Source organism: Polistes dominula, unplaced genomic scaffold (assembly GCF_049000335.1).
Source record: "Polistes dominula isolate Pdom_NZ unplaced genomic scaffold, Pdom_raw_medaka contig_18, whole genome shotgun sequence".
Taxonomy (NCBI): domain Eukaryota; kingdom Metazoa; phylum Arthropoda; class Insecta; order Hymenoptera; family Vespidae; genus Polistes; species Polistes dominula.
The window spans coordinates 5,226,780-5,238,705 of record NW_028301164.1 but is presented as its reverse complement, the minus strand read 5'-3'; the positions used below and the strand labels follow the sequence as shown (position 1 = coordinate 5,238,705).

The 11,926-nt window shown below is 30.1% G+C and overlaps 2 protein-coding genes across 2 annotated transcripts; one reads left to right on the top strand and one right to left on the bottom strand.

Annotated features, from left to right (window-relative positions):
* The first annotated feature begins 1,978 nt into the window (after positions 1-1,978).
* LOC149030523 (uncharacterized) lies at positions 1,979-3,886 on the top strand. Its single transcript, XM_089178770.1, has 2 exons — positions 1,979-2,263; positions 2,420-3,886. The coding sequence occupies exon 2, from the start codon at positions 2,616-2,618 to the stop codon at positions 3,864-3,866; it is 1,251 nt and encodes a 416-aa protein (XP_089034896.1). The 5' UTR covers positions 1,979-2,263; positions 2,420-2,615; the 3' UTR covers positions 3,867-3,886.
* A 4,852-nt stretch (positions 3,887-8,738) lies between these two features.
* LOC149030522 (uncharacterized) lies at positions 8,739-10,019 on the bottom strand. The gene is made up of 2 exons (XM_089178969.1): positions 9,934-10,019; positions 8,739-9,536 (listed from the first exon to the last, which is right to left on the bottom strand). Exons 1-2 carry the CDS (start codon positions 9,943-9,945, stop codon positions 8,739-8,741), a joined length of 810 nt encoding a protein of 269 aa, XP_089035095.1. The 5' UTR covers positions 9,946-10,019.
* Positions 10,020-11,926: the final 1,907 nt, after the last annotated feature.

Sequence of the window (11,926 nt, the reverse complement as noted above, 5' to 3'; positions counted from 1 at the left end):
GAGGTTTTTTTTTTTTTTCATGGCCCGTGTGTAATCATGACATCTATTTATACATTTTGTTAAAATAAAAGAAGAGTGTAGTAGAATGTTAAAATAATTTTTAAATATTTAATGAATTTTATATTGTTTTCTAAAAACTTATTACATTCAACCTATGTAGCTTCCTTTTCGAGATTCACCTTCAGAATAGCTGTTGTCCACTACGCTTGTTGGTTTTATTCATTGTTGTATTTATCAATGTTTGGAAAGTATGAATGTTGTAAATGGAAATAAAATTCTATAAATAAAGATAATTTTAAATTAAAGCTGTATCGTTTTTTTTTCTTTCTATTGTAATTATTTTATTGCTACTGTGTAATCATGACATTCAGTCTTATTCTGTCCTGTAATAAAAGAGGAGTGTATTAGAATGGTAATATAATTAGTAAATATTTAATAAAAATACATATAGTAGACTAATCTATCATTTTGTATCGGGCTAAGAATATCAGTTTTTCCGGTACCACTCAAGACATAAAAGATATTCTTTTATTCGACAAGTAGCTTTTTATACAATTAGTTTATAATATCAATCTACAATATCTTACACTCAATCTGACCTCCTAAGTAGGTAGTCGTGTCTAGAACGCTAAATTTTAAGTATTTTTCGAGCTAATATTAGCATAAAGGGAAAACATTTTTACTTTACATTTTTTTTAATGATGTTTTTTAACATTTGATGAATACAACAAAAAAGTCATGATAAAACAAAAATAAAAAATTCGTAGAAAAGGGGGCCGGTGAAGTGTGGGCTACAAAAAGAACGGTGCACTCTGGTAAACATAATTACAGCCATTGTAGTGATCTGAGACATACAAATTTGGAGAATTCCTAATCAGTAAAGATGTCGCTATAGGGTTACCCTTAGCCAAAAAAAAGAAAAAAAATTCACATAATCTTCTCGAATTTTTTTAAAATACTAAAAATTAAAATTTTTCAAAATCCAAGGGTCACCTGATAGAGAGATGTATAAAGAACATTCCCACTAAATTTCAAAGGAAACGGTTGACTAGAGCTTGAGATATCATTTCAACCACCTCGAAAAAAGTAGTTTTGAGAAAAACGCGTTCAAAGTTTTGCGTATTTAGGGTAGAATGATACAGGATACCGCGTTACTAAAACTTCTGTATCTCCAAAAATGATTTAAATTTTGAAAAATCTGTTTAAGGACATATTCTTAAGGGTCTAAACTTTGAAAATATGAAAAAAAAATCGATTTTTTCAAATGTCTAGGCCAGAATACCTTCTTATACGCATGAAACCTGCTAAGTAATGGTAATTTAATTTATATTATAGTTATCTGAGACTGTATTGGTAAATTAGATTAATGTTAAAGACTAAAGATATAATTGTTTATTTAGGCCTATTAGAATGGTATTATTCTTATTCAGTGATTTTCTTTTTGTTTTAAATAAAGTTTAAAACCCTGTTTTATTTCGCTATTCTTTTTTTATTGTTCTTCTACGATTTTACGATGTAACAAGTGTGTTCATCTTAAATATAATCATGTTAAACTATATCCTAAATTAATAAAGTAGACCTTTCTATATTATCCTATATAAACACATAAACAAAACCCGTAATCTTACGGAAACTTGCTAATCATTCGTTATTCACTTCCTCGATAAATCACTATCTAAATCGCTCGATCACTCTCTAAATGGCTTGTATCGTATCATTCTATCACTCTCTACCCCACGCGTCCTTGCGCTCTCTTTATATGAGGAGCTTTCCCTTGATTTCGCTGCTTGCAATGCTCTGACGTAGCAATATCACGCCACGCGCAGTGCTTGCCTTTGTACTTTGTTACACACACATACAACACACACAAACACACACACATACACACTCTCTCTCTCTCTCTCTCTCTCTCTCACTTAAAATAAAACACAATATCGTCTTGTTTAGAGACCCTATAAGGGATTGAGAAAGATGACTTTGACGGCACCTGCTGGGAAAAATGTAAAGCAAAGTGATGGCAAGTGCTATACAAAATAATAGCAAATTTATTAAATTAATTATTTTTTTAATCTGATTGAAGTAAATTTTTGTAATGTCTTCTTGAAAAGTATCTTGTTGTATCCGTGGATGTTCCAATATACCATATAAAAACAAAAACCAAAATTCAAGAGTTAAATTTTATCGTTTCCCTGCAAGTACTCTGAATTCAGAGTGGATAACCCCATAAACGTGAACAATGGATAAATGCAGTGAAAAACTATGTGTAAGTAAATTATTTTAATAAAAAAATTAAATTAATCACGATCAAATTTAAAAAGCTAAGTAGTATAAAATAAAATATTAAACTATATAATGATTATTTTATAAAATAAATGAAATAGTACTAGGGAATAGTAAAATTAAAAAAATTTTTTTTTAGGAAATATCCAACTGATTGGGAGCCAACTAAAAACACTCGAATTTGTAGTGCTCATTTTATAAATAATCAGAAGTCTGAACATCCTCGGCATCCTTCATACACACCAACAATTTTTCCTAGTAAAGTAAATACAAAAAACTCAACTCAATCAGTTAAACGTTTCGAACGATTACGACAAAGGAATTTACGGAGTGAAATGAATATCTTTAATAATAAAAATAATAATAACAATAATAGTAATAATAATATAAGTGAAATTGAAATTGAAGATGATAATAATTGGGTAGATGTTGAAACACAGAGTGTAGAAGATCATTGTGCATTTGATGATACTCCAAAAAAAACAACTCGTAGTATTACATGTCAAACTGATGAAATTGTTGATGAAAGTGTTTTAGATGAACATAATTATTTTTTTTGTAATATAAATTCCTGTGATGGTGTAAGTACTGTTGAAGTACAAGTAAACATTCCAATGAAAAGGACAGCTGAAAAAATTTGTTATGTTAATTTGCCGCCTTTACACAAGAACGTTGAAGATGTTGGGTGTGATCCAATTGCTCCAGATTCTATTAAATCTGATTGTCCAGGTTTCCATGGAATTACTTCTGTTCATGATGACCAATCCTTAAGCAGTTTAACCGGTGTTAATTTTTCAATATTTGCACTTTTATTAAATATGCTTCCTGACATAAAATCTACCAAAATAGATAAAAAAACAAAATTACTTATCACTTTGACAAAATTGAAGACTGGTCTGACATTTACAGCACTAGGAATACTATTCAGCATTCACAGAACTTCAGCACAAAAAATATTTATCAGGAACTTACAACAACTCAATATTTTATTGAAAAATTTTATAGTTTGGCCTTCGAGAGCTACTATACAAGCAACTCTACCAGAAGCTTTCAAAAAAAATTACCCTGCAACACGCGTGATTATCGATTGCACTGAAGTGTATACAGAACAACCGCCGGAAGTAAGACAGAAGGTTTTGATGTACTCGGACTATAAACATCATCAAACAGTGAAATTCTTGGTTGGGTGTGCTCCAAACGGAGTGATAACTTTTGTATCTAAGTGCTACGGTGGTCGTTCTAGTGACTGTTACATTACGAACGATTGTGGAATATTAGATTTAATAGAACCTGGTGACGTTGTTCTTACTGATAAAGGTTTCCCTCAAATTCAAACCGAAGTTGAAAAAAAAAATGCTATCTTCATTATGCCTCCTTTTGCACATGATGGACAATTTACAGCTGAAGAAGTTAACAAAACCCATAATATTGCTTTAGTCAGAATTCATATTGAAAGAGTGAACCAAAGAATCAAAGATTTCAATATTTTTACAAAAATACCAATATCTTTACTTCCTCATGTAGATGAAATTGTTTTTGTAATCTGCAGTTTAATAAATATTTCCTACCCTATAATAAAACAATAATTTAAAAATAATAATATAAATACAAGTGTATAAAATTAAAACTTTATTTTAAAAATTTATATGATTTATGTAATTATTTTTTATCACATTTTTGTTCATACTTTTTGTGTAACAATTAAATTACAATAAATATAAGAATTTTTAACATTTATAAAAATTTGCAAAAGTCTCATAGAGTTTTGTTTTTTTCTTTATAAAACTAATAAGTTAAATTGTTAAGTAAAAGGTAAGTTAAATAAATATTGTAAATTAAATAATAATAATAATAATAATAATAATAATAAAAATAATAATAATAATAATAATAATAATCTTAAATATTGTAGATAGAAAATGCATCTAGTTTTTTTTTTCAGAATACATAGAAAATAATCTTTGGAGATAATGATGAAAATAAAATTTTTGCAGTGCAGTTATGACTTTGTTAAGAAATGCCTCATCTCGTTCAATAGTTATTAAAACACTACCCTTAGGTGAATAGATGAATAAATCACAAAAAGCAATGTTTGTGACGTACATTTGAAGCTGGATTTGAGTCTAAATCGAGTGAGTTGTACTTAAGTGCAATCCATTTTCATCAAATTTTAAATATTGAACGTTGATTTCAAGTGATTCTTCATCGAAAATCGGTTGATTACGGCATGAATATGGGCATTTCACTTCAATCACTCTTTTCTGCCAAATATTTGGCCCATAAACTAGAATACTATCTGGACTACACGATATCCATGGCTGAGGAATATTAACAATGAGACCAGCACTGATACTCCAGTCAAAATAGCCCTGAAATCGGGTTTTTGAGCTATACGGCTGAAAAAATATGGAAATTATCAGAAAAATGCGTACAATACTGTGGGCAAAGTAAAAAAGTTCTCAACCACTGGGAAAGGGGTGAAAAAAATTAAAAACTACCCCAAAATACGATTTTTGGATTATATGTTGAAAATATCAAAAAAAGTTTTAAATAAAAGTTGTAGAGCATAAAATTTTAGGCCTATCTACATCAGACCATTTTTCCCCTAAGATGCACCCTTTTACCCCTACGACGGTTCAAAGTACTGAAAAAATGATAATTCAATAAAAAATATAAAAATTGGACTTCTTAAATTTTTTTTTTTTAATTATCTTTAAAAAACTACAAAGAACAATCGTAGGGAAACAAAAAATTTTTTTATCCCTTCTATTAAAAATCAAGGGGTGAAAACGGTTTTTGCTCGATATTTCGCTTAAAACGGGTTATTTAAAAAAATTTTCTTTTTCATATGAATTTTAAATTTATTTTTTAAATTTTGGTGATGAATTTATATTTATAAATATTTACCTGTAGGAAATATCCCAATTTAAAGACAGGTAATTACTCCCTTAGTCCTACGCCTTTGTAGAAAGAAACAGAAAATGAAGCTATCCTGCTCTTACTCATTGTGACGTAGGTCGCCATGGCACGCATGCGCAAACTCTAAGCTTGCATGCGTGCAAGAGAGATAGTCAACCTATGTTAGTTTCGTCCAAATGTAAACAGTATAACGCGTTAAAATACTTTTTCTTAAATGTATTCTCTTTTTCTTCTATATTCTCTATAGCTCGAGAGTCTCGCGCGCATCTGTGACAGCACGATAGATTTTTGAAAATATCTCAAAAAGTAAGCGTTATAAAGCGATTTGGTATTAATTATGTTTGGTAGACAATTTTATTTGCTACAAAAAAGGTCCAGTACTAAAATATTTTATGTCCCTTACTTTTCGAGATATATTTAAAAAATAAAAATACTATTCCCACCTTTTCTTACATTTTTGAAAATATCTCAAAAAAGTAAGCGAGATAAAGCGATTTTGTATTAATTATGTTTTGTAGACAATTTTATTTGCTACAAAAAAGGTCTAGTACTAAAATATTTTATCTCCCTTACTTTTCGAGATATATTTAAAAAAATTACTCTCTTACCTGATACTTTTTATTAAGTTTCACCACTGACAAAGACAGCGCAAGGTCTTGCTCTCTCGGATTTTGTTCAAATTTTGCAAGATGATAGATTTTGCTTACCTTTTTACGAATATATATGGTTATAGGAGCCACTACTCAATAATTTTTGAGATATTTGCAATTAAAAATGCTTATGATGCTATCTAGTGTTTAAATTTACTTCTGAAGTAAGCAATGGTATGTAATAGGTTTAGGATAATAACAACGATTCGGCGTTTCTTTCCAATAGTGGCCGAGTCTTTTTAGGGTTCGAATCTTGGGAGGTAAATTTTTTTTTCTATTTTTATATGTAAAGATACATAATAGAGTTTAAATAAGTTGAAAATGAAATGACTTAAATGACTAGAAACCTTATAAGAGTTTTTTTTTTTATTAGCATTTGTATATGTTCTCAATTCTCACTATTTTCAAAATAAATATCAATGATTTTGAAAAAATACTAAAATATCGAGACAAATTAATTTTTTTTCGGAATCAGAAGTATGTGTTCTTCGGCATCGATATGTTTATTGCAGGGTACATTCAGATTCTCGCGTAGGGCTGAATCACTGTTTACTCTCTATTCTCACTTGCGAAATGCTTTTATTGTTTTGTAATAAATATTATTCTGTACATATGGGGCATTCCACGCCAAATCGGACGGTTTTAAAAATTTTTATTTTTGATTTGCGCCATTTTTTGGTATCTTTTAGTACCCACTGAAAAACCCTTCCTCCTAAATTGTGGCATTTTTTTTTGATCATCCGTTCCAAAGATATCGAATTTTCATAAGCAGCTCTTTCTGTGGTTTTTAGCCCGTACCTTTTTTAAAACTCATCCAATGAAAATTACCATTCTACATAAAAGTTTTGTTTTTCAATGTACTTTCCGAAAAAAAATTCAAAAAAATTATTTGAAGTGTCTTAATACGTAATTTTCGATTTTTAAACTTTAAATTGCATTTTTTAAAGTGAGTGCATATTTAGATTTTCTTCAAAATTTTTAAAGCAAACCTTCTAATTTTACGTTTTAGGCCGGTCTGGCCGTGGGCCTTTAATAACTACTATTTTTTTTCGAGTTTCAAATATTAAAAAAAAATTTTTTTATTACCTTTTAATAAATTTTATCCTTTATTTCTCTCTATTAATGTATTTCAAAACACTTTACATATTTTTTTTATTATAACAAGCGTAGGAAAGTCTTAATTACTGATTAAGATTAATAATTAACAAAAATAAGATAAGTCTTGATATATTTTCATGATTTTTTGAGAAATTTTAGCAGTCTAATCATTGATATTTATTTTGAAAATAGTGAGAATTGAGAACATATACAAATGCTAATAAAAAAAAAACTCTTATAAGGTTTCTAGTCATTTAAGTCATTTCATTTTCAACTTATTTAAACTCTATTATGTATCTTTACATATAAAAATAGAAAAAAAAATTTACCTCCCAAGATTCGAACCCTAAAAAGACTCGGCCACTATTGGAAAGAAACGCCGAATCGTTGTTATTATCCTAAACCTATTACATACCATTGCTTACTTCAGAAGTAAATTTAAACACTAGATAGCATCATAAGCATTTTTAATTGCAAATATCTCAAAAATTATTGAGTAGTGGCTCCTATAACCATATATATTCGTAAAAAGGTAAGCAAAATCTATCATCTTGCAAAATTTGAACAAAATCCGAGAGAGCAAGACCTTGCGCTGTCTTTGTCAGTGGTGAAACTTAATAAAAAGTATCAGGTAAGAGAGTAATTTTTTTAAATATATCTCGAAAAGTAAGGGAGATAAAATATTTTAGTACTAGACCTTTTTTGTAGCAAATAAAATTGTCTACAAAACATAATTAATACAAAATCGCTTTATCTCGCTTACTTTTTGAGATATTTTCAAAAATGTAAGAAAAGGTGGGAATAGTATTTTTATTTTTTAAATATATCTCGAAAAGTAAGGGACATAAAATATTTTAGTACTGGACCTTTTTTGTAGCAAATAAAATTGTCTACCAAACATAATTAATACCAAATCGCTTTATAACGCTTACTTTTTGAGATATTTTCAAAAATCTATCGTGCTGTCACAGATGCGCGCGAGACTCTCGAGCTATAGAGAATATAGAAGAAAAAGAGAATACATTTAAGAAAAAGTATTTTAACGCGTTATACTGTTTACATTTGGACGAAACTAACATAGGTTGACTATCTCTCTTGCACGCATGCAAGCTTAGAGTTTGCGCATGCGTGCCATGGCGACCTACGTCACAATGAGTAAGAGCAGGATAGCTTCATTTTCTGTTTCTTTCTACAAAGGCGTAGGACTAAGGGAGTAATTACCTGTCTTTAAATTGGGATATTTCCTACAGGTAAATATTTATAAATATAAATTCATCACCAAAATTTAAAAAATAAATTTAAAATTCATATGAAAAAGAAAATTTTTTTAAATAACCCGTTTTAAGCGAAATATCGAGCAAAAACCGTTTTCACCCCTTGATTTTTAATAGAAGGGATAAAAAAAATTTTTTTGTTTCCCTACGATTGTTCTTTGTAGTTTTTTAAAGATAATTAAAAAAAAAAATTTAAGAAGTCCAATTTTTATATTTTTTATTGAATTATCATTTTTTCAGTACTTTGAACCGTCGTAGGGGTAAAAGGGTGCATCTTAGGGGAAAAATGGTCTGATGTAGATAGGCCTAAAATTTTATGCTCTACAACTTTTATTTAAAACTTTTTTTGATATTTTCAACATATAATCCAAAAATCGTATTTTGGGGTAGTTTTTAATTTTTTTCACCCCTTTCCCAGTGGTTGAGAACTTTTTTACTTTGCCCACAGTATTGTACGCATTTTTCTGATAATTTCCATATTTTTTCAGCCGTATAGCTCAAAAACCCGATTTCAGGGCTATTTTGACTGGACTATGACTACTTCCCAATTTGGTGTTAGTAATTTTTCATATTCTTTGAGAGCAACTTCTTCAGTTTTCTTTCCATAACTCATGGCAGAGGTTTTAACTTTACTAGGATTCACAAGCTCATCAATAATTTTTTCAACGTCAAAACGATTTCCTTTGACTTTGTGCTCATTGCTAGCAGTGATACGCAACTTTCTTTCCTCAAACCACTCAGATTTTTGAGAATGATCGATCGTTCTAATACTTATTGATAATGCTTTATCTACATCACAGCAGACTTTATATTGGTAAAAATCATGCCATTCTTTAAGCGTTTCACACTCAACACCATGCAAATTATTAACTAGTTGAAGAGTGAAAATGTCTAAAGTAACTTTTTTTGCTTTTTCTAATAAGTTATGTTTTCCTATCATCCGCTTAATTTCAACCAAGGTTTCAGCAGCAATAATTTCAACCTGATTTCTTTCTTCAAATTGAAGAATTTGAAATAAAGGTGAAAAAGGCACAAACTCCTTCAAGTTTTCAGTAGTAACATCAAAGGGAGTTAATTTTTCAGCTTCACTACATAAAGGAGGAGGTGAAAATAAAGTTGACATTCGAGCCCCTTTGTCATAACCCAACAGCTGACGATGCGAGGGTTTACCCCATCCTTGCGATTGACTAGTTTTAGTAGCTGCAGAATTCGGTGAGTTAACGAAGTGTATTGCGGCACATATATGCTTGCATTGCTGCGCCACTCCAGCTTTACAGGTGCAATTAGCACTGATAATATTTCGATTATTATCAAGCTGAAAATAATTTTTAAGTTACTGAAAGTTATTTAAACAATGTAATTAATATTAAAAATATAAATAATCTGTCGTTTTTTTATTCTATTAAAAATTGAAATAAAATTTACTTCTACACTTCGAAACTTTTAACCAGGTTTATATTTAGTTATAAATTTTGTGAATTTATGAACATTAAAAATAATTTTAAGAAAGCTTCAACGTAACCAGATTTATCATATTTTTAATATTGTATAAAATAATTGTAAAAATAATTAGTAACTAACATAAATTTTTATTTTCTACACATCGGAAATTTTGGTTTGAGCTACAACTGAGCAGGTTATTATTGAATGTTTATTGGAATCTTCTGTTTCTACAACATTTAAAACGTGTCCTGACTCAAATAATTTTTTACCTTTAATGTCATTTTGACCCCTAATAAGGGTATTTTTGACGGGCAAGAACCCGAATTTAATTATTTTTTGCATTCTTAATGTCAACTAATACTAATTATTACAATGTTTTCATCACTAAGCTTTATATTTATTACACTAGATGGCTCCACTTTCAGCAATAGTGCTGCCTCTACAGTTCTTTCTCAATCCTTATAGGAGGGACACGCCATACATATTGCTGGGGTGCCATTGGCTGAAAATTTTGGATGACCGCTTCCGATGCAACGCGAAGCCAAATACTTATAGTTTTTATTGTGATATTTATATTTAATAGTATTGTTGATAACAAAGTGCATAAATAAAGTGAAAATAGAAACTGTAAAATTATCGAGAGAACTTAGTAGTTTTCTATAAGTGTAAGTTTAATTTACTCATTTAATAATTACAAGTATAAATGTACAAACCTAACCTATAACTTATCGTTTGTTTACATACCTATTGTTTATAATGAATAATCATGGTTCGACAGTGTATTCTTAATTACTGCAAAAGTTCCACAAAAACTAAGCAAGACCGTCAAGACCAAAATTTTAAGCAAGCAAATTTCAGCTCGAGTAAAACTATGACCATGTACCTCATTAAGAAATAAAAATATGGTAATATAAATCTATTTTTTAATTTTTTTATATTTGTCTTATTATTATTATTAAAATTATTATTATATGGCACTTGGAACTCGAGAGCTCATAGCCTCATCAACAGTCTTAATCATACTGATTATTACAAAATTATATTGAATTAGTAAAATATTTTAAAACTAACGAAAATACTAACTATCTAAAACAATAGTAACCAAATATTAAAATAATAAATAACAAATACTAAAATATTATACAATTTTTTAATTTTTCTAGGAATATATTTCCAGAAAGTAGCTTTTATTACAATTATCGAAAATTGGGAATTGATGTTGATGCCATCTTATGAAGATATAATACCCAGGAATCCTAGCTAATTTATTAATATAGGAAATTAAAAACAAATTGTACGAATGATAAAAATAATTTTAAATATAATATATATAGTAGATAATTGCATTTATCAAAATTGTATAAATTCCTACAAGTTGTTTTGAAAGTTCAAAATACTGTAATGCCTTTTGGGAATTTCTTTCCCTAGGTTACTAGGCGCGTTAAGGTGCGTTCTCCTTAACGCGAAGAACGGGCCGCGGAGAAAGGAATGGGCCAATGAGACTCCGTGTGGAGGAAAGAAATTTCCGATTATATTTTTGATCCCGTGGGACGATATTTTATTTATCGGCGTGGTGTGCCACGTGGTCACGTACAGAAGATGCACAGAAAATACTTTTACACAGTGAGCGCGATGAGAGGAGTGCGACCGGACGGTTCGACGGATGAAGTAGAAGTGATGATATTTTTCTTGCGTATGCACCGCCACGGCGATCTAGGCATCCGGAAGTAGAGAGAGCAACGGTCGCAGTGGTCACTCTTCCGCTCTGACCAATCAAAGGCGTGGTCAGGCCAATCAGATGCCCCTGCGGAACCGCGTCACGAGGTGCTTGCGTATGTTAATGCTGGCGGCCGAGAGGTGTCAGCACTTTTCCTGCGCGCTGTGGGGAACAAGGCCAACGGAAAAGGTTGATCTGGAGATTTACGCGATAGTCGTCAATTTAAGTAACAAAAATATATAAATTTATTAACAAGATACAACTAAACTCTTGGACGCCATATATAGGACTAACTTACATTTCGACCGTTACGTTCAACTTGGGTTTAGTTAGTCTAGTACCCGCATAGGGAGGAAGGGCGCCAGTGTGCCGCGTCGATACACTAGGCACGTATCGCCACAACCACTCCCTCCCTAACATTTAACCTATCTTATTCTTAACAATATGTACAGTCTTGGAGGTTGATAATCTTTGGTACCTAATAAGTTTTAAATTGCACAGTTTTCTTTTCTTGTAGGTTTTCAAAAAATGCTGGTTTTAAACGT

Excerpts from the sequence above, each read along its gene's own strand:
- LOC149030523 (XM_089178770.1), top strand. The coding sequence starts at position 2,616 with ATGAATATCTTTAATAATAAAAATAATAATAACAATAATAGTAATAAT.